General features: G+C 36.0%; 1 protein-coding gene across 1 annotated transcript in view; it reads left to right on the top strand.

The window, feature by feature from the left end:
• Positions 1–24,231, top strand: part of TNKS (tankyrase) — a 179,164-nt gene that overhangs the window by 105,618 nt on the left and 49,315 nt on the right. The window contains exons 6-11 of the mRNA XM_068531939.1: positions 40–134; positions 1,612–1,678; positions 1,985–2,171; positions 5,784–5,905; positions 7,372–7,463; positions 7,556–7,634. Of these exons, the coding sequence (XP_068388040.1) occupies positions 40–134; positions 1,612–1,678; positions 1,985–2,171; positions 5,784–5,905; positions 7,372–7,463; positions 7,556–7,634 (642 nt within the window). The remainder of the gene's footprint in view (positions 1–39; positions 135–1,611; positions 1,679–1,984; positions 2,172–5,783; positions 5,906–7,371; positions 7,464–7,555; positions 7,635–24,231) is intronic.

The following is a 24,231-nucleotide window of genomic DNA, read 5'->3' on the forward strand; positions in this document are numbered from 1 at the left end:
GAAGAGGGGGATACGTTTTTCTTTCTCTTTTCTATCTAGTCAACTCCTTTACATCTAGCAGCGGGCTACAACCGAGTTCGGATCGTTCAGCTTCTTCTCCAGCATGGTGCTGACGTGCATGCAAAAGACAAAGGGTATGTGTATCAGCGTATTTCCTGTAATGGTTTCATTCATGGATATTTACGCTTTGTTTTCAACATCTGATACACAAAAGTTTTTGAGCACTAGACAAAGTCTTATATCCCATTGCCTTACAGCTTGTATAGCATTTTAAGAATGTTCACAGTGATTTGACTTCATTTTCATGTTCCTACTAATTAAGGGTTCTTCTCATAACAATTTCCTAAATTAGTTTAATTTTATTGTATTCTATTATTTGAAGTTAAAATTTGTTTCTCTCAATTGCAATTACTATTTTTCAACTCTTAAGTTACACTTCAGAAAGACAGATAAATAAAAAATTCTGATAATCCAGTAACACAACTATCCTATTTATCAGGTATGAAAGGACCGTCTCTTACTAATAAACTAAAATCATAAGTATACGTAAGTATACAATATTCTAATTTTTTCCTGATGAAATCTTGACCATCTAAACTGAGAAAACCTAAAAGGTCCTTATGAAGGTTGATATGGGAGAGAGGTGTCTGGGAACCAAGAAAGCAGTATGTCATTTATTTTATGAATAGGTGCATTTTGGAAACCTTTGTACCACTTTCCTAGCCCATCTCCAGGGACACGTGAATTGGGTCTGCTAGCCTATGTGATGGGCTAACATTTCTCATTATGCCACTTTAATATCTAAAAGATAATTGACCTGACTGCCCAGATGAAGTAGTGTTCCTATTACACTGATGAGCAGCATAAGGAAAAGAAGCCCTGGAGCAGGCTTTCGTTCACTTTGCCCCTCTCCATGTCAGGAAACATAGACAAGAAGAAAGAGCTCAGTACTTGAGACAGTTCTCAGAAGAGGAGTCCATCATTTCAAATCTGCTCTTTTTGGTGCTGTTTCTCTTTTGCCTGCGCCGGGTTCTGTGCCACGTGTGAGTGGTGTTCCCATAGTATAGGGGCACAAATGCCTGATGCTCTTGTAAATCGCTTTTCCCTCGTGCATGTCTGAAAGCAGATGGTGTACAGTAGGTGAGTCCTCAAGATAAGTACACCACAAAAAAGAGGGTCTTTGACTCATGCAGAATGATACTCGGATATGCAAGTTGTAATAGTTTGGATATTGAATTCTTGTGCTGGAAATTACCATGAAAGTGAAATAAAATGGTAGGAATATTTCAATTCACTATCAGTTAACATGTATTTTCTATAAATACTTACTATTTAAAGCATGCAATTTTCAATTAGTACATGCACTTCTTCCTTTTACCGAAATGCCTTTCTAATTGGTGCTTTTATCGTTATATGTAATGACATACATAAAACAAGATAAATACAAAAGGTTGAGCATTAGTTAGCTTTTTATTCTCTTATTAAATACTTTAAAATATTTTAAACATAATTGTACTAGGATTTATTAGATTTTGTTTCTTAGCACTTCTTGGATAAATGACTCTAAGTTCTTTGAAATTTTAGTATTTTAATTGGCCTTTTTCCACTTAGTGGACTTGTTCCTCTTCATAATGCATGTTCATATGGACATTACGAAGTCACAGAACTGCTACTAAAGGTAAGAGAAATTAAAAATATTGAATATTATTTGCTTTTTTTTTTTAACTCATCATGAGTTTTCATGGGGGTTTTTTGCCAAGATTTTTAAGATAATAAAATTGGTTTTTTTTAATGTTCACCATTGCCTTAAAATTTTTTAATTATTCAACTTATTTTAAACTGTTTTTTAAAAGCTGAAATTAAAGAAATTAAAACAATTGTTGACATTTCAGAGTTATAACTGAAATTTACAGTCAAATAAACGAGTTTTATTTGATCCAGTGAAATGATTACTGACCTATAACTTTTTTTTTTCTCAATTCAGCATGGAGCTTGTGTTAATGCTATGGATCTCTGGCAGTTTACCCCACTCCATGAGGCTGCTTCCAAGAATCGTGTAGAGGTCTGCTCTTTGTTACTTAGTCATGGTGCCGATCCCACTTTAGTCAACTGCCATGGCAAAAGTGCCGTGGATATGGCTCCAACTCCTGAGCTCCGGGAAAGATTGACTTGTATGTATTTATATCCTAAAGTCAACATCTCTAGTTGTAAATTGTAATATCTTTCTTTTTTTTAATATTAATTAATTTATTTATTTGGTTGCGTCAGGTCTTAGTTGCGGCTCGACCAGGGGTTGAACCCGGGCCCCCTGCATTGGGAGTACGGGGTCTTAACCACTGTTCCACCAGGGAAGTCCCTAGAATATCTTATTTTTGTTATTAGGGCTGTTGTTTTGTCTAACTTAGATAATAGACTTCAGTTCTTACATGTTCACTAGTTTATTATCCTCTTATCATTACTTTTCTTTTTGAATTCTACAGGAATCTCATATACATATATTTATTTTGTGTTTATTCAAGCCTAATTCTAATTCATGTGTTAAGTAAGGCTCCTTTTTTTTTTTTTTTTTAAGACAAAAGAGGATGAGTCCATCAATAACCATCTATTGAATACCTACTATGTGCCAGGAACTTGAAATATAGCAGTGTACAAACTAGAAAAAAATCTCTAAGCTCACAGAGGTTATATTCTTGTGCTATTGGTAGTAATAGATGATATCTAACATTATGGAGTACTCACTATTTCCCAAGCCCTGCAAGTTGCACATTCATGTTTTTATTTATGTGTGTTATAGCCCAAGTGCAATCACTTGCCCAAATTTAAATAAGATAATTTTTATGATTTGGTGGAAGTAATCTTCTCAGATACTGATACATATTACCTATGTTTACATATGCATGTTTTTAAATAAACTTTTTGTTTTAGAATAGTTTTAGATTTACATAAAACTTAACAAAAATAGTACAGAGAGTTCTTGTATACCCTATACCCAGTTTCCCCTATAAATATCTTATATTAATATGGTACATTTGTCAAAATAATGAACCAATACTGATACATTATTAATTAAAGGCTGTACTCTATTCAGATTTCCTTGTTTTTTTACTGCAAGTCCTTTTTCTGTTCCAGGATCCCATTCAGGATACCACATTACATTTAGTTGTCGTATCGAATACTGAGATATATTTAGTTCTATACGTGGGCATTACAGGTTTAAATTAAAGTAGGTGTTACCTAATTTTTAATTTGTCCCATGGTTGATATTCTCTTACATCTAGGATTCTAAGAATCAGATAACTAGATTTAAACACCTGAGAAAACCTTTAAATGATAATTTAAGAAAAAGGCATGGTCAAAATGAAAACATCATTTAAGTTTAAACAGATTGTAAATTAGTTTATGTTAAAACAGGAAGAGTTCCTTGCAGTTTTGATCTTGTTTAAATGGAAATTTAAACCTATTTTGGTACCGGAACAGATGACATCTACTAGATTACAGGCCAGCACAAACCAGATTATAACTGGGCAGATGTCTTAGCAATGAATCCTTGTAGAAGTGCGTTTATTCTCTCTCCCACTCATATGACTCTTGCCATATGTTATCTTGCATTATATAGTTCATTTTTCTATGTGATGTTCTGTCTCCCCAGTGAAGTTTAAATTCTTAGAAAGACCTTTGGTTTTATTATTCTGTCTTCTTGGCACCTACACAATGCCTGGTTACCTAATAAAAATGAGTTGATGGTAATTGTGCTTGGGTCTGTATCTGCCTACCCCCAACTTAGCACAGTGCATTGTGCATGCTGTGTGCCCAGCAGGTTTATTGAATTGAATTTAACTTAACTCAAAATTTATTTTTTACATCTTTTTCTAATTTCTTTCTTTTAGTTTTATACCCTGGCCTCAGCTTTATCCCCATGTCACCATTTGACTTCTTTTTTCCTTTGAGTCATTTTGTAAATTATGAGTACTGTTATGGGTTTTTACGTTGTATTTCACTGGTCTACCTGATTCCACTGTAAACATTAAGATTTAACCTAAATTTGTATAGTTTTGTAAAGGAAGAAGTTCCCTGAGTAGAGTACTTTGCAACCTTCTCAGTATCTCCTTTATTTTATTAAATAAGATTCTACCAAGGAATTACCTGAAGGAGAGGATTTAACAAAGCTGGAACTTTTCTCACCAGTTTTCATCCTCATGCTCACTGCTTTATACTAGGCAACCACAACAACAGAATTCTTTTTAAGAAAATTATACAGGAAACAAAAACAATATTTTGATCATACCCATGTTTACAGCATTTTCATTACACACATTTTTTTGCTCTTTCTTGTTTACTTTTTTATTTGTTTTCATGAAGCCAATTGAACACCATAGTGTGGGTTCTGCACACACTGGAGCTGAAAATACTAAAAGTAGCTTTCATTCTTGTTTCAAAATGCATTTAGAAAGAGAGACTTTTAAGACATTTTACAAATATTAAGTTTTCAGGGTAATTGGGATTTCTGAAGTTTTCTGAAGTTTCAAAAGCCTGTACTTTGAAGAATTTAGCAGTGATAAAGTACCACTAAACAAGAGGTTATATAAAAATGTTTTTTCCCCAAACCTGCCATGACTTAGTTTGTAAATATTCAGCATTCATGCAGCAAATACTTATTGGCTACCTACTGTATGCCAAGCACTGTGCTAGGTGATGGGACTACCGTAGCAGATAAGACAGTGTGATAAGCCCTGTGATATACAGCTAAAGGCAAGTACAAAGGACTTCATAAGAAGGAATCCTAATGGGGAACAACAGGAAGGCTTATCCAAGTATCTGAACTGAGACCTTGAGTGACGAGTAGTAGTTAATAAGACGCAAGTATGTGCACGCATGTGTCTCTGTGTGTGTCTCTCTTTTTAAAATTTCCTTCCTTTTAATTAATTGATTAATTAATTTATTTATTCATGTATTTAGGCTGCATCAGGTCTTAGTTGCGGCACGCAGGATCTTTCATTGCGGCGTGCGGGCTCTTTGTTGCGGCGTGCGGGCTTCTCTCCAGTTGTGGCACGTGGGCTCCAGAGCATGTGGGCTTTGTAGTTGTGGTGTGCGGGCTTAGTTGCCCCGCAGCATGTGGGATCTTAGTTCCCCGACCAGGGATCGAACCCACATCCTCTGCATTGGAAGGTGGAGTCTTAACCACTGGACCACCAGGGAAGTCCCTCTTCCTATCTTTTGAAGAAGAGGAGAAAGTGACATGGGGCCCTCAAAGGAAAGGGAAAAAGGAAAAGAGAAAGAATTCAGCCAAGTGACTCAGCTTATATATAGATCTGCCTTTTTGTTTAAGAGTTATAAAGTATTCCAGTGTGTAAGTGTTCACAAATTATTTAACTGGTTTCTATTTGGTGAACGTTTAGGTTGCTTGTTTTAAAACTTTGCTGGAGTGAGTATCTTTATGAACTCTGAGTAGAAAATAGTCTTATTTCAAAATTTTTCATTAACCTACACCCTCATCCTTCGCACCTTTATCATCATATTGTCATGTTGTTGCTGTTGCTAAAATAGAGGAATGTGTAAAATTAATAATTTTTCACGTATGGACACCAAGGGGGGAAAACCGCGGTGGGGTGGGGATGGTGGTGTGCTGAATTGGGTGATTGGGATTGACATGTATACACTGATGTGTATAAAATTGATGACTGATTAAAAAAAAAAATTAATAATTTTTCTACTTTATTTATAATCATGCTAACGAGTTTTATAGATTTTAAATATTTATACGTCAACCATTATTTCATTAACAGATGAATTTAAAGGTCATTCTTTACTACAAGCAGCCAGAGAAGCAGACCTAGCGAAAGTTAAAAAAACACTTGCTTTGGAAATCATTAATTTCAAACAACCACAGTCTCATGAAACTGCACTGGTAAGATCTTATTGTTAATCCATTCCTTGGGTCTGTAATAGTAGTGTAAATGCAAAATACGATTTTCATTTCAGAAACATTAAGGTAACTTTAGTATCTGAAGTGCCAGGAATTTGCATTTTAATATTGGTTGCGTTGATTTTTAAATTTGGTTAGGGAGATAATTGCTTTCCTGGATGAGAGAATAGACATTTGCTCAACCTTAATCTGAAAATTATTTTTACTTTTGTCTTTACCCAACCATATTATAACAAATGTACTTTTGTGGCCAGTGCTCTCATGAAATACAAGATGTGATTTTTCTCTATAGAATCTTCTTTTTCTTGTGGTTGCTAGATAAATACTCTATTTGCTTTCTATCAACGATTAAATTGTTTTCAAAGGTACTTGCATCATCCTTCTGAGCAATTGTAGTCAAAGAATTGTTACATTCATTATAGAAAAATGGTAAGGTTAGGAATTTTTTTTGTTCCAGACTGTACAAATTGTTTTTAAAACTATTCATGTTTTTTCTTTTAATGTACTCTCAGAAAGATTGTTCTGTGTTCCTTGTCATTGACCACATTAAGTTTCAGGTATAGGGCTGGTTGGATTACACCTGAATTCAGAATTTAAGCATAAGTGATGCTTCTATCACAGACCTCTAAATCTGCTTCAGTTAACATTCTTTATATCTGGCACAAAAGGGTCAAACGGTAGGCAGTACCTGCTAAAAACAACATTATAAGAGTTACCAAACCAAAATAGGCCAACTGTATGTATGCTCAGAATATGGCTCTCATGCTGGGGTTTAGATGCATTCAAGCTACACAGCATTTCTGCCAGGAGACACTCAAAGCCACAGAATGAACCTGACCTGCTTTTTTAGAGTGTTCATTCTATTCATTAGTACGTAGTTTTCTTACTTTTTCAGTTTTAATACAAACATGAATATAAAATGAAGTTGAATACAAAAGTTGTATAAATAGAGGATAAAACATAAAATTTCTGAGAATACTTCTCCCTCTAAGCTCCTTCAAGTCTGTTACCTTCTTACCTGTCCCTGGGCGTATGGACTTATTCTCCTGTAGTGCTAGGAGTACCTCTGGGAAAGAGCTTGAGAAATATTGATCTATGTGACTGACAGCCCACTGAAGGATTGAGTAATTCAGTTATAGATTTCTGTAGCTTTGGAGAGGCAGTATTCTGATACCTTCAAGTAAATATATACTGGATAATTACTTACTGGCTAAAGGGAAAGAAACGAAGTCTCTTACTGCTCAACTGAGAGCATAATTTCACCTTGGTTTAAAGGCTTATGTTTTATACTCCCAGTGTATTTAGGAGGAATTTTGATCATCTCCATAATGTTAAAATATATGTTTTGAGATAACAGTGTTTTAAATAGTCAGCAGGTGCTATTCAATTCAGAAATCTATTTTTACATAGAAGTTTATTTTATTAACTTGGTTTTCTTTACTTTACAGCACTGTGCTGTGGCCTCCCTGCATCCCAAACGCAAACAAGTGACAGAGTTGTTACTTAGAAAAGGAGCAAATGTTAATGAAAAAAATAAAGAGTAAGTGCAGTTGCAGAAGGAGTTGCTCAGTTCTTAAAGGGCAAGTGTGGTACAAGTTAGGAGATTACCTTTTCCTTTCCTCCTCTCCATAGTTTCATGACGCCCCTGCACGTTGCAGCAGAAAGGGCCCACAATGATGTCATGGAAGTTCTACATAAACATGGAGCAAAGGTAAGGCTCATGCCTGAGATAAGGTGCCAACCTTGGCATTGAGTAGCTAGCTGCACTTAAGACTATTCCTCTTCTCTCTGATTCTCCGGAAGAAATTAATCTTATAAAGGACTGTTAGCATGTATTTGAATTCATAGATTCTCCTTTAAAGCTGGTTTAAATCTTGTTACTAATAGAGATAATTACCTGTGTTTTATATTGTACTTTACTATCATTCTTCTATAAAGCAATAAATGTGGCTATGGTCTTATCATTTGAAATACGTTTCAGCTTTACATTGTTTTACCTTAATACTGGAATTGATATATTTTGGTAGTCAACATCAATTATGGTTTATCAGAAAGTAATTTATGTGAATGATAGGTAAAATATTGCTACCTATTTTAAAGAACATTTGTTCCTTCAAACTGGTAATGATAATAATTCTCTCAAATAACCTTAATATAAAGAAATAAAATTTTAATAACCATTTTTATTGGCATTGTCTGAGTGACATTATCTGCAACTCCATGACTCCATAAATTGCTTGAGGAAAGTTTGCTTGAAGGAAGCAAACTGGTTGTTTTTCGGAGGTACTTGAACTTGCAGATTTTTAAATCCTCAAGAGTGAATACTTTAAAGCAGGAGTCCCCAAAGTAGGGTGCAGACACTCTATGGAACATACAAGATGAGCCATTGGGCGTAGGAAAAAAATATTAGAATTTTGATTTATTAAAATAGTAATTTATTTGCGAATGAAGAAGTTAAGATCTACAGTAAGTCCCCTACGTACAAACAAGTTCTGTTCCGAGAGCATGTTCATAAGTCTAATTTGTTCTTAAGTCCAACAAAGTTAGCCTAGGTACCCAACTAACACAATCGGCTGTATAGTGCTGTACTGTAATAGGTTTATAATCCTTTTCACACAAGTAACACATAAAAAACAAACATAAAAAATAAAGAAAACATTTGTAATCTTACAGTACAGTACCTTGAAAAGTACAGTAGTACAGTACAACCGCTGGTGCTTCTTAGGTAGTACCAGCTACATCACCACTGCTTTTTATGCTTGCTTCCAGACATCCTGGGCTTGAGATAATGATACTGTACTACTGTACTCTATACAGTACTTTAAAGTGTACAAAAGCACAACCACTTGTAGAGGATGCATGCATGTAACAATGTATGCCAGACATGTGAACTAACTTACATGATTGGACATGGGAACGCACGTTCGCATCTTTGGAAGTTCGCAACTTGAAGGTTTATATGTAGGGGACTTACTGTACTAATATTTCATACATAGACTGATGCTGGCACTCTCATTATGTCCGTGTGTCAGCCTCTCTGAGTCATGTCAGAGCCCAAGGTGTTTCGTGAGGAAGAACACGAGTTGTGTGTGGGGGGATTGACCGTGATACACTCACTCGTCTGCTCACTTTCAGCACTTTGTGACACATTTAACTTTACATGAGTAGATTTATGGATATTATCCTAAATGGTAGAATCTTGATAAATACCGTTGTTGAAAATCAGAGGGAATGACCATGACAGTCTTATAGCATAAAAAGTTTATCTGGCTATTTCATGAATCAGGATTTTCAGGTTGACATACTTAGTTGTTGTCCCTTTTTTTTTTTTTTTATGAAAATAAGGGAATTCAAAATTTGCTGATAGTTCTATGGTGACAAATGACTATTACTTGTATGTAGGTACATTTTTTTTTAAAGAGAAACATAATCAGAACCTTAAAGGTGAAAGTTATATATTTTAGAGTGAATGAGAAAGTAACTTCTCTTTAAAAGGAACTTTAACAAATGAAGAGGACATTTTGAAAATAGATTTTTAGAAAATATCCACTGTTTTGTGATTTTGTTGCCGAAAAATGATGTATATTTATCACCCATCTGTCATATCTATATAATTTAAAAACTGGGCAACAGGATTTTCTAACCTGTTTTAAAGCTTTTGGTTTTTTTTAAAATTTGTGTTCAGGTAGTTTTTGAACCTATTAAAAATATTTTAATGCAACACCTCATAATAAGTTTGCAAGAATCAAGAAAAATGTAATTTTACTAGCAGAATTCAGTTAAAGCCTTAGCATAATTAGTAAATTACATTAAAAAATAAGCATTGTGATTTAGAAGGCTTTGCTAACAATGCACTTTTTCCAGTGGCACTAAATATCTATGTGAAATCTTTTTAGCTAATCTAGCCAATGGGACCAACTATTGAAAATGAACTTAGAATCAGACCCTCAAATCTACAACATAATTTTTATAAGATTTTTTAAAGTTTTTTTTAATTGAGCCAAATGATATTTTGTATGACTAATAATTTAAAAATTTTTTAAATTTTTAATTGTTTCATCTCTTTCCCATCCTTTGTAATTTTTTTTGTATAAATTTTATATATGTTTATTATGTATTAGTTTAGCCCTGCTTGGTTATAATTTACAAATGTACATAAATATATATTGAGATGGTTCTTAAAACATTTTTTTACTCCTAAGGTGCATGATCCAAAAAAATTTGTATATCCTTGCTTTAAAAGGACGGTTGATGTTTTTAATTAAACAGTCAGGATGAGCTGGAATGAAAGGAACAGAGTTCTACAGATTTATTACCTATTTTCAGGGTACAGCTACTGCACTATTACATAAATAATGTCTTGTTGTTCTATCAAGCAAAATAATAAGCTAAGTAGGCTTTCTGCTACACTTAAGAGCATAGTATGTTTATCATTTACCTATTTTTAAAAATATCTTATGGCATTTATAATGTTCTTGAACAACCATGAATAATGCCCTTCATTTTGGGAAAGTATCTATTTGTTGTCTCCCATGAGTCATTTTATTTCCTGAAGGTTCAATGAGAAATAACATTATTTTATATAACCTATCCTAGTCAGCATTACTCTAGGTCTGTGGTTCTAAATCTTTTTTCTGCCCTTCATGTTCACAGTACATTCTCATCAATAAGGTCGCAATTCATCAGTGGGGCATGTATAATTTTAACCGCCCTGCCAGTGATGTAGAATGCCTTTTAGACTAGTATATCTTCCCTAGTCCTTCCACTTCAGTTCAACAAAATTGAGAACTTCTGCGACTAGGCACTTTAAATGGGAAAAAAAATCATATTTAATCAGGGTTGGGAACAAATAGATACAAATTTCCATCCTAGCATTCACTCATTTCCCAGTCCCAAGGCAGACTGCTATCCCTCAGGGCTAGTTTATCTGGTGACTAATGCATAAGTAAAAGCTCCCTATGAAGACCCAACTTAGCTACTGTTGGGCCCTAATGTTTGCTTGCCTAGTGTTCCTTCTGGGGAACTTGTGGTTTCAGTTTGATTTTTGAAGGACTCATTGTTTCCATTTGATTCTAAAAGCACCTTCTGAACAAGCAGCCCCACTCCTGAGTTAGGATTCAGCCCTCTTACGCTGCTTCTTCCATTCTGCTGTCTTCCCCTCCTCATGATGAACCTAGTTCTCAAGCTAAGACTACTAAATCAGAAAAGGCAGAGAATTTGGTAGGGAGATCTAATGCCATTAACTAACTTGTCTTACTTAGACAGATAGAACTTAGTAATATTTATATAAGCCAAAGCATTCTTTTGTGTAAAACTTGGTAATAAATACAAAGTTCAGGTTCACTCTGCAAGTTAAGCATATTGTGTATGTAACATAGACAGATATAGTTTTCAGTTTAGAATCTTCCACTTTCTAGTTTTATGACCGTGGACTTAATTTCTCTGAACCTCAGTTGACTCATTGGTGATATGTGGGTATTAATACCTCCCCCACAAGGGTGGTTTTCTGTTCGTTTGTTTTGTTTTTTTGGTAAAAATTAAATGAGCTTATATATATATATGTATGTTGTATAGTACGTGGCATACAAAACAATACTTTGATTACTAGTAAGTATGAGCATTGTATTTTTTTCTGTATTTGTCTTTTCAAACTTATATACTATATATTTCCCTTAATTATCTAAATTTTATTTAAGACATGTATATAATTCCTTTATAATTTGTTTTGATCCACTAGCTCAACATTGAGTTGTAAAATGATAAAGATTGTGTGCTGGATACTGTGGGAAATAGTTTGGAAGTTAAAGCAGTTACCAAACTTGGAGCTAATCCTGAACCAATTTAGTGGCATCAGCAATGAAAACGGAAGAGAAAGACGAAAGCCATTTGGAAAGACTAATTGGGTGCTGGAATAGACTTAGAAAATGGTGGTACTTGGAAATGAATTGGGTGCTGGAATAAACTTAGAAAATGGTGGTACAATTAAGGAAGTAAGAAAGCTAGAAAGAAATACTGGTGTCCTATGTCTTGGTAATGATTTTGTACTTGGAGTTAATATGATAGAGGGACATTAAATAAAACTAGTGGTTGGAAATATAGCACTAGAGTATGAAAGAGAGTTTAGGATTAGAAAGATCTATTGGGAAGCCATTGACATAGTGATCATACGTTGTGGGAATGAGGAAGGTTCCTGGTAGAGAATATGGAAAGATGAGTTGAGAGTCAAGGAATAACCTTTGAGGATTACTCATGTTTGTGGAGCAGTAGTGGGAAGAGGAAACTGAAAGGCTTATCATGGTGTCTACTGAGTGCAACGGAGTGTGAAGAAGGAACAGGTGATTAGTGCTGCAGAGAGAAACCAAGGTAGACGATCCATTTAATTTGGCAATTTTCACATAAGGGCCTTGGTGGCTTTTGAAGGAAGTGTTCCAAAGATATAGAGGTAGAAAGTTGTATTAGTCAGGGTCTTGGCAATAAACAGCACACTCAAAGTGGGTAATTTGAGGAAAGTTTAATAAAGGAATTATATACAAAGGTGTGGGCAAGGCTCAGGAAATCAACAAGGGGTGAGGTAGTACCAGCAGCAAGTGGGAGCTATCATCAGCCTGGGCCTGAAGGGGCAAGAACAGGGCAGCTATATAGAGCAGGCCACCTGACAGCATCTGTAGCCTTTGGTAAAGGCTATATCTAATCCATTCTCCTCAGTCTTCTCCTTCCCACCAGTACCCTTGTCATTACTTCCCACTGGCCACATACAGCGAAAAGTTAAAGACCAAAAGAGCCCATTGATGTGATCCATACACGTGATTTTCCCAGGACACAGAGCAGGGTGGAGGGTGGATGTGGGTCCAGGGAGGCAAGCAGGCAATATTTAGCAAAAGGACAGAAAACAAATGACTCTTAAGGAAAGGATGGTTATAAGAAAATGGGGTTATTAACCAACTTTTTTGAGAAATCCACTTTTATAGGAGCAAACTTCTGTATCTTAAAAAATTAATAATTATCTCTACCAACCCCCTGCTTCACAAGATTACTGTAAAGCCTAAATGGGAAAGACATGAAGATTTTATCCTTTTTTCTTTATTATTGTTAATGTACCCTGGCATTCTGCATTCTATTGCTTCTGCCTTGTTTGCTATCATTATTAAGTACAACCTAAGCCCCAATTGCATACGGTATTATTAATACCGCAGATACAAAAGGTTTAATTCAGAAGTGCTTTTTTTTCATACATGAAAGCACTGCTATTTTGTCATTAGTGAGCATCTGTTAAATGTGTGAAACATGAAAACTTTTTTTGATGTTCGTATGTCTTAATTTGACAGATTTATTTACAATGTATGTAAGAAGAAATTGTGTCAATAGTCATTGGCATTTAATGGGCTTATTTCTCATATCGAGTGATCAAGAGCTTTGCTCACTTTGGAGAAATGTGTTAGCTTATTTTAAGGATTTTATTAATGCTCTTCTAGAGGTGGATTGATAAGCAGATTCTATTAGCCCAAAGGTGTTAAAGTGCTTTTAAAGATATAGATCCAAAGTAGCTTTTATAGTTCAAATAATATCTGAGGTTTGATCATATCAAAATAAAGTCCAAAGGGGCCAGTGTCTCAGAGACATTTTAGTTACTGTTCAGTTAGATCGACTGAATCTAGATTAGACATAAGTAGAAATCTGTTTTATACTTATTTATATACATGCCTGCTTAGTAATTCTATGAGATAACTGTGTGGTTAAGAGCTGGAACAACAAGTTTGGAAACTGTTACCTTGGCTGCCATTCTCTCTCTGTGTCTGTCTCTCTCTCTCTTTCTGAGATTGTGTGGCTTTCTTTTCTCTGCTAGTCTTTGTTCATCTGCTTCATTCTTCTTTTTATAGACTATATTTTTCTGTTTTACTTCTCTATGGCCCAAATATGGTCTTTGCAGCCCCTACTTTATAAGCCTTTGGCTTAAAAATATACCATCTGCAGCTGCCATCTCTCCCAAGTCTCAGGGATGAGAAAGGGAGCGTATGAATAAGACTTCAGTTTGTTCAGCACAGCCATGGGATTGGCACCTCGAGTCTAATCAGCTATGCTCTCTGCAACTTATTTCTCTGACAGTTAGGGCATGTGGGCAAGGTAAGCACCCCTTTAAGAAAGCAAAGAAAGTGTGCACCGTTATAATATAATATACCTCTTTTCAGAGAACTTGATTGTTCCTTTTACAATTCCATTGAATGTTGAAGGTTTACAAATAATAATACTCAAGTTTGGCTAGTAAACATTAATCTAGTTTCATGTTTCTCAAATTATATTAAAATTTAACTTCTTAGACAAATTCCATACTCTGGTGGGTTCATAACACATTAAAGGATTAACAGCCTATTAGAGTAAAATATTGATTACTGTAGCAGAATTCTAGCTAAGAATGAAATTTGTGGTTATTTTGTTTATTTCATTCCTCACAGGAGATACTTTTAACTGTGTATATCCCACTGTGGATAACGATGGCCTGTAAATATCTGTAAAAACGTAAATTATACTTTTATTATAGATTAAGTGAATCAGTTTTTTTCAATATTAAACAATTCTATCAACACAGGCATTTAACTTTTTTCCCTCCAAATTTCTAGAGAAAGAAGAAATGCATGGTTTTTGGTTAGTGAATAGTTTGATAGTCTCTAATGTTTGTTCAGTATACAGAGTAGTATGTTGAAAACAGTATTCTTTATCATCAGAATTTACTAATTTGTCATTCTTTTGAGCCCTCCATTTACCAACCATTTTCAAACAGCCGGTGTGCAAGGTATTGCACTTGTTACTATGAGGTATATGGGAAGTTTGAATTTGATAAAGATTCTTTATCTTAAGGGACTTAAAATCTAAAAATAGTCTTGTCTAACACAGTCTACTTGAATATCTGTTATACAGATTGGAAAGTACAGGTAGATTGCTATTCAGAGGAGAGACCAATTACTTCTGTTAGTGGTGGCAGGCTAGGGGAAAGAATGGAGAAATTCCATGAAGAAAATAGAATTTAAGCTAAGAATGTCCAAGAATTAGATATATAGAAATAGACAAAATACAAAGAATACATTTTAAATAATGACTCAATCAGGAAAGCAAAGGAGTTTTTTAGTCAGAAGTTATGATTAGTTAGTTCAGTAGGTGGAGTAATAGGTAGTCCATGGGGGATGGTGAAAATCTGAAAAGATATGCTGGAACAAGATCTTGCTGGTCTCAGCTGGAGAGCTTTGGTTTGTTCTCATGGTACTTGGAGAGCCACTGGAAATTTTGAATAGGCAGATGGCATGAACAAATCCTGCTTCAGGAAGATAGATAACGTCCTAGGAAACTACTTTCTCTTAGAAAACCAATTACAGAAATCTGTAGACTCAAGGTATATGTATAATAGTTGGCATAATCATTTAGCAGTATTCAACAAAATTAGCTTTTTAAGATTTTTATAAAAAGGGATGATGTCGAGTTAATGTTTTTTTTTTTTAAAGACATCTCCATTTTAATTAATTTATTTATTTATTCATGGCTGTGTTGGGTCTTCGTTTCTGTGTGAGGGCTTTCTCTAGTTGCGGCAAGTGGGGGCCACTCTTCATCGCGGTGCACGGGCCTCTCACTATTGCGGCCTCTCTTGTTGCGGAGCACAGGCTCCAGATGCGCAGGCTCAGTAGTTGTGGCTCACGGGCCCAGGCGCTCCGTGGCATGTGGGATCTTCCCAGACTAGGGCTCGAACCCATGTCCCCTGCATTGGCAGGCAGATTCTCAACCACTGCACCACCAGGGAAGCCCAGAGTTAATGTTTCTTACCTTCAAGCTAAAAAGATTACAGTATGCCTGCCACCTACCTGTTCCCTAGGTTGTAGTCTCTGTCTACCAGGGCGTAGACCTGTTTCAGATTCCTGTCTTTATCCCTCTATTGTAGATTTTATTAATGCCTGTTAATTTTTTTTTTAACTATTGTTTGCTTTTAATTTCAAAGTATCCTGATTTGGGCAGAAAAAAAAAATTGTCACTCTAGCTAAAATAATATAGAGACTGTTTTCAACTCTCAGATTACTTGAAATCAGGTTTAGTTTGGGATGTACGCATGTTCATAGTTAACGTAAAATTATAATGTGAGTCTACATGCCTAAGTACAGAAATGTCACAGAATAATCCATGATGAATTACGAAATGAGTGATGTGGACATAGCTGAAGTTTAGGCGAGAGATGAACTCAGCCTCATAGTTAGCTGTTGAGACTAGGCTGTTCACACTGATTTTTGAAAGAGTCCCCTTAACCATTTCCTTATAGTCTGCTTGCTGGTTTCCAAAACTGTTTTTGGCATTTTTTAATCATAATTTTATGTCCTATATATTTCAGGCCCATACCATTGTGGTTTTATATCATTTTATCAAATTATCCTCTTTAGGAAAGTCATTCTTACTATTCAAATAGAAATAAAGATACATACCTCAGCTTGTTATCTCCAGATACAAAAAAAAAAAAAAGAATGTTTGTCTTTAAAACTGCCAGACATCTGTTATTCTTCTCACACCTTCTGAATTTGTATCTTAAGCCAGTTCTAACCATTAATTACCACAGTTGAGGTGTAACACATTAAGTATAACATTTTTCTTATTTGAGGCAGTTTCTGTACTTAAGAGAAAATAGATCTCTTTAGTGCTGAATGCTAAGCGTCTTTGAAGACATCCTCTATCATATCCTTGTGGTGGAGATTGAGATAGAGGAAAATAGAACTGTGTCTTAAAAAAGACTTCATTAGTCCCAACATTCCCGAATTTCTTCAGTAAGTATGCTGGTAATTCCAAATAATACATATATATTAAGAATTAAAGTTGTATCTATTTAAAATATAAAGAATAAATTAATGCTGCTGTATATAAAATCAATCTGTCAAATTTTTTAGGTTGAAAACAAAACTCATGGACAGCAATACATATATATAGCTGTATAACTTGAAAGTTCTTAGAAGATTCCTTGTGAGTGGCAATGTCATTTATTTGGTTAGCTCAGTTTGAATGACCATTTAGGCACTTAATTATATGTATAATACTAGACTGTATATTTGTTTTGTCTCTAAGAGTTTGACTCGTATATAAAGAATATTTTGAATGTTGTTGAGCCTAAGTTTTTTGCCTGAGTGAAGAATTAACACAGCGTGAGTCACAGTCATCAAAGGCAAGAGGACGAAGAACAGTGTTGTGTCAGAGATGTTCTAGCTTCTGGACTATATTCTGTACTTGAGTTGGCCCTTTTTTTTCAGTGTTTCCAGCATTGATTTTGTGGACGACCTGCAGAGGTCATTTAATCTTTTCCTGTTATTTCTCCACCAGTAGAGTGAATTATTGTCATTTACCATTTATGTAACTTACAGAATGGTGGAGATTAGAGTAATAAATCCAAACTTAGGAGAACTCCCTTTAAACAATGAGAGTTCCCTACAATTCTCTGGGATCACAACAAAATAAAATTATACTGGCTCCAATATGAAACTGTGAAACTGAACTAGGGCAGCAACACAAATCCTGCCAGGTGACTCATTTAAAAAATTGGGGGACGGGGATTGATCTCTAGTCATATCACATAGTTACTGCTGCCCTCCAGGAATAAATTTATCACACACATTTTGTACTTCTGTGCCTTGAACCACTTCAGAATATTTGGAGGAAAAAATTAGATTGCCCACTTTATAGAGAGCCCTGATTCTATCCCATGACTGACTGATAAATAAAGGTAGAACCTTAAGGGTGTTGATCAAGTTAGATATGAGAGGGAGTTAGGGACCTTGATTTTTCTTTTTTCAATTTTGAGTCATTTTAAAGATCTGTAATGACTCAAGCAGAGAGTCGATTTCCCATCCAGTAATCATTTTCCAGTAAATGTGTTCTTAAAAGTCCACGTAGTAAATATTTTAGGCTTTGTGGGCCAAGAGACAAAATAGAGGATTTTATGTAGGTACTTATATAGCCATTTAAAATGTAACCATTTAAAAATGTAAAAACCATTCTTAGCTTGCAGGCCGCACAAAACCAGTAGGTTGGAGCTGGCCCGCAGATCAAAGCTTCCCAAGTCCTTCCGTAGAGCTCTGTTTTGTTCAGATAGAGGAGCTTGAGGGTCTGAGACAGCTCTGGTGATCTCATCTCGTCCTTACTAGTGCCTGGTAAAGGCATGGGCCCACAAACCATCTCTGGCCCCAACCATAAGGAAATGTTCGCTGAGAAAGGTTTCTTCTCTTTTAAAATAGATGTCGGCAACTTCCCTTTTGGCCTTGGTTGAGACTGCCCGGCGCTGGTGCAGCGCGGCTGCCGCAGTCATCTTATGACCTGAGACGGGCAAGCCCGGAGCCCTGAGACCAGGGAATTGGAGAAATTTCTGACATTTGCTTTTAGGGAGGAATAATTCTTCTTCACAAAAACCCTTACAGAATATCTGTTTAATATTTCCCTATTATTGATTGTCATTCTTTCTAAGTGGGTTGTACAAAGTCTCACCAAATTTTTCTAGTTTCTTTTTTTTATTAAGATTTTTTTTTTTTTTAATGTGGGCCATTCTTTAAAAGTCTTTATTGAATTTGTTACAGTATTGCTTCTGTTTTATGTTTTGGTTTTTTGGCCACGAGGTATGTGGGATCTTAGCTCCCTGACCAGGGATTGAACCTGCCCCCCCCTGCATTGGAAGGCGAAGTCTTAACTGCTGGACCCCCAAGGAAGTCCCTCTAGTTTCTTTATTCTACTTATTTCCATGGAATGAGTGCTTCTATTATATTATTCACTGATGCTTTTCTATGACTTCTTGTAGTGCTTCAGCTTTGTTGTCTGATGAAGCACTCCATGGATATTCTTTTGTTGCTATGAAACTATTTCAAATTTGAGGGAAGAATTATTTCATAAGGAAAAATATATACATTTACTAAAGCAAAGAATTTTGTGTTACACTGGTCTCTCTTGTACTTTAGGGTAGAGGGAAGAGTTACATTTAAGGTTAAGTCATAGTCTCCGCTTTTAAATAAATAGCTTACAATTTACATGTAGCATCTAATATTAGCAAGTGCTTAGTAAATGGTAGTTGCATCCCTTCCTTATATTAGTGAGTGGTGATTTTTGCTCAGTATTTCACTCCATGAGTGCATGTCCCAGAATGAGTAAGAGGTGGAAGAAGTGAATCTGCAGTGTTCTATATTGCACTCAGTTCCACCATGCATATTAATAGAGAGAACCACTTCTTACACATAGTGTGTTGTTAATGTTTAAAAGTACTGTCTGTACTTTATCTGGTGTTCAGTTGATCTGCTTAGACACTGGAAGTGAAACTGGCTGGTGTTGGATTTACTGAGAAACTTTACATCTGTCTCTACCATTGCATTGCTAAGGTATCTTCAAGGATAATCTTGACCAAAGGCAAATTTTACCTTTCACGATGACTTTAGAAACTAACACCTTCAGAAGATGGGGCTCCAGGGTAATCTAATAAAGCTGGAGCATAGCAGATTGTGATGAAAAAATATAGTGGAAAGAGAGGTAGGAGAGGTGGTGTAAAAGTAAATTACAGATGGTCTTTAATGACATGCTGAAGGATTCAAGTTTATGTGAAGGCACTGAAGAGTCACTGAGTTTGGGCTGAGGAATAATTTGGTAAGATCTGTATTTCAGAGTAGTAGTTCTGAAACTATGTTCCCATGATTTAATGAGCTGGATTATGGATTTCCATCACTATAATTGAATAATTTAGTGGGTGTCTTATCCAATTTCCAGAAAAATGTTAATGATTAGAATGTTCTTAAAGTTTTTCTCCTGTGATGAGGACATAACAGAAATATTCACAGAAAAATTCAAGAAGTTTATTTTGACCACTTGTGTTTTCCATTAATACATGCTAATGGCTGTGCTTTTATGTTGTTTATGTATAAACAGTCGTTTTTCTGCTGGCAAATGTGATATAATTAAATTTGTCAGCATTTCATGGTGAATCTTGTGAACACCATTAAGAATTTATTGACTCCCTCTTGTGAGAACACCAGAATCACAACTAGCTGCTGGACAATCATCGACAGGAAGACGCTGGAACTCACCAAAAAAGATACCCCAAATACAAATAGAAAGGAGAAGCCACAATGAGATGGTAGGAGGGTCACAATCACAGTAAAATCAAATCCCGTAACTACTGGGTGGGTGACTGACAGACTGGAGAACACTTATACCACAGAAGTCCACCCACTGGAGTGAAGGTTCTGAGCCCCACGTCAGGCTTCCCAACCTGGGGGTCTGGCAAGAGGAGGAGGAATTCCCAGAGAATCAGACTTTGAAGGCTAGTAGGATTTGATTGCAGGACTTCGACAGAACTGGGGGAAACAGAGACTCCACTCTTGGAGGGCGCACACAAAGTAGTGTGGGCATCGGGACCCAGGGGAAGGAGCAGTGACCCCAGGGGACACTGAACCAGACTTACCTGCTAGTGTTGGAGGGTCTCCCGCAGAGGTGGGGTGTGGCTGTGGCTCACCGTGGGGACAAGGACACTGGCAGCAGAAGTTCTGGGAAGTACTCCTTGGCAGGAGCTCTCCCAGAGTCCACCATTAGCTCCACCAAAGAGCCCAGGTAGCCTCCAGTGTTGGGTTCCCTCAGGCCAAACAACCAACAGGGAGGGAAACCCAGCCCCACCCATCAGCAGTCAAGCGGATTAAAGTTTTACTGAGCTCTGCCCACCAGAGCAACAGTCAGCTCTACCCATCCACCAGTCCCTCCCATCAGGAAACTTGCACAAGCCTCTTAGATGGCCTCATCCACCAGAGGGCAGACAGCAGAAGCAAGAAGAACTACAATCCTGCAGCCTTTGGAACAAAAACCACATTCACAGAAAGATAGACAAGATGAAAAGACAAAGGGCTATGTACCAGATGAAGAAACAAGAGAAAACCCCAGAAAAACAACTCAATGAAGTGGAGATAGGCAACCTTCCAGAAAAAGAATTCAGAATAATGATAGTGAAGATGATCCAGGACCTTGGAAAAAGAATGGAGGCAAAGATCGAGAAGATGCAAGAAATGTTTAACAAAGACCTAGCAGAATTAAAGAACAAACAAACAGAGATGAACAATACAATAACTGAAATGAAAACTACACTAGAAGGAATCAATAGCAGAATAACTGAGGCAACATTAAACGCAACAACATTCACATTATAGGGGTCCCAGAAGGAGAAGAGAGAGAGAAAGGACCCGAGAAAATATTTGAAGACATTATAGTCGAAAACTTCCCTAACGTGGGAAAGGAAATAGCCACGCAAGTCCAGGAAGCGCAGCGAGTCCCATACAGGATAAACCCAAGGAGAAACACACCAAGACACATAGTAATCAAATTGGCAAAAATTAAAGACAAAGAAAAAGTATTGAAAGCAGCAAGGGAAAAACGACAAATAACATACAAGGGAACTCCCATAAGGTTAACAGCTGATTTCTCAGCAGAAACTCTACAAGCCAGAAGGGAGTGGCATGATATACTTAAAGTGATGAAAGGCAAGAACCTACAACCAAGATTACTCTACCTGGCAAGGATCTCATTCAGATTCAATGGAGAAATCAAAAGCTTTACAGACAAGCAAAAGCTGAGTGAATTCAGCACCACCAAACCAGCTCTACAACAAATGCTAAAGGAACTTCTCTAACTGGGAAACACAAGAGAAGAAAAGGACCTACAAAAACAAACCCAAAACAATTAAGAAAATGGTCATAGGAACATACATATTGATAATTACCTTAAACGTGAATGGATTAAATGCTCCAACCAAAAGACACAGGCTCGCTGAATGGTTACAAAAACAAGACCCATATATATGCTGTCTAGAAGAGACCCACTTCAGACCTAGGGACACATACAGACTGAAAGTGAGGGGATGGAAAAAGATATTCCATGCAAATGGAAATCAAAAGAAAGCTGGAGTAGCAACACTCATATCTGATAAAATAGACTTTAAAATAAAGAATGTTACAAGAGACAAGGAAGGACACTACATAATGATCAAGGGATCAATCCAAGAAGAAGATATAACAATTATAAATATATATGCACCCAACATAGGAACACCTGAATACATAAGGCAACTGCTAACAGCTCTAAAAGAGGAAATCAACAGTAACACAGTAATAGTGGGGGACTTTAACACCTCACTTAAACCAATGGACAGATCATCCAAAATGAAAATAAGTAAGGAAACAGAAGATTTAAATGACACAATAGACGAGATAGATTTAATTGATATTTCTGGACATTCCATCCAAAAACAGCAGACTACACTTTCTTCTCAAGTGCTCACAGAACATTCTCCAGGATAGATCACATCTTGGGTCACAGATCAAACCTCAGTAAATTTAAGAAAATTGAAATTATATCAAGCATCTTTTCTGACCACAAAGCTCTGAGATTAGAAATGAATTACAGGGAAAAAAACGTAAAAAACACAAACACATGGAGGCTAAACAATATGTTACTAAATAACCAAGAGATCACTGGAGAAATCAAAGAGGAAATCAAAAAATACCTAGAGACAAATGACAATGAAAACACAACGATCCAAAACCTATGGGATGCAGCAAAAGCAGTTCTAAGAGGGAAGTTTATAGCTATACAAGCCTACCTCAAGAAAGAAGAAAAATCTCAAATAAACAATCTAACCTTACACCTAAAGGAACTAGAGAAAGAAGAACAAACAAAACCCAAAGTTAGCAGAAGGAAAGAAATCAAGATCAGATCAGAAATAAATGAAATAGAAAAAAAGAAAACAGTAGCAAAGATCAATAAAACTAAAAGCTGGTTCTTTGAGAAGATAAACAAAATTGATAAGCCATTAGCCAGACTCATCAAGAAAAAGAGGGAGAGGACTGAAATCAATAAAATTAGAAATGAAAAAGGAGAAGTTACAACAGACACTGCAGAAATACAAAGCATCCTAAGAGACTACTACAAGCAACTCTATGCCAATAAAATGGACAAGCTGGAAGAAATGGACAAATTCTTAGAAAGGTATAACCTTCCAAGACTGAACCAGGAAGAAATAGAAAGTATAAACAGACCAATCACAAGTAATGGAATTGAAACTATGATTAAAAATCTTCCAACAAACAGAAGTCCAGGACCAGATGGCGTCACAGGTGAATTCTATCAAACATTTAGAGAAGAGCTAACACCCATCCTTCTCAAACTCTTCCAAACAATTGCAGAGGAAGGAACACTCCCAAACTCATTCTAAGAGGCCACCATCACCCTGATACCAAAACCAGACAAAGATACTACAAAAAAGGAAAATTACAGACCAATATCACTGATGAATATAGATGCAAAAATCCTCAACAAAATACTAGCAAACAGAATCCAACAACACATTAAAAGGATCATACACCATGATCAAGTGGGATTCATCCCAGGGATGCAAGGATTCTTCAATATATGCAAATCAATCAATGTGATACACCATATTAACAAATTGAAGAAGAAAAACCATATGATCATCTCAATAGATGCAGAAGAAGCTTTTGACAAAATTCAACACCCGTTTATGATAAAAACTCCCCAGAAAGTGGGCATAGAGGGAACCTACCTCAACATAATAAAGGCCATATATGACAAACCCACAGCAAACATCATTCTCAATGGTGAAAAACTGAAAGCATTTCCTCTAAGATCAGGAACAAGACAAGGATGTCCACTCTCACCACTATTATTCAACATAGTTTTGGAAGTCCTAGCCACGGCAATCAGAGAAGAAAATGAAGTAAAAGGAATACATATTGGAAAAGAAGAAGTAAATCTGTCACTGTTTGCAGGTGACATGATACTATACATAGAGAATCCTAAAGATGCCACCAGAAAACTACTAGAGCTAATCAATGAATTTGGTAAAGTTGCAGGATACAAAATTGATGCACAGAAATCTCTTGCATTCCTATACACTAATGATGAAAAATCTGAGAGAGAAATTAAGGAAACACTCCCATTTACCATTGCAACAAAAAGAATAAAATACCTAGGAATAAACCTACCTAGGGAGACAAAAGACCTGTATGCAGAAAACTATAAGACACTGATGAAAGAAATTAAAGATGATACCAACAGATGGAGAGATATACCATGTTCTTGGATTGGAAGAATCAATTTTGTGAAAATGACTGTATTACCCAAAGCAATCTACAGATTCAATGCAATCCCTATCAAATTACCAATGGCATTTTTTACGGAGCTAGAACAAAAGATCTTAAAATTTGTATGGAGACACAAAAGACCCGGAATAGCCAAAGCAGTCTTGAGGGAAAACAGTG

The sequence above is a fragment of the Eschrichtius robustus genome, chromosome 21 (genome assembly GCF_028021215.1).
Source record: "Eschrichtius robustus isolate mEscRob2 chromosome 21, mEscRob2.pri, whole genome shotgun sequence".
Classification (NCBI taxonomy): domain Eukaryota; kingdom Metazoa; phylum Chordata; class Mammalia; order Artiodactyla; family Eschrichtiidae; genus Eschrichtius; species Eschrichtius robustus.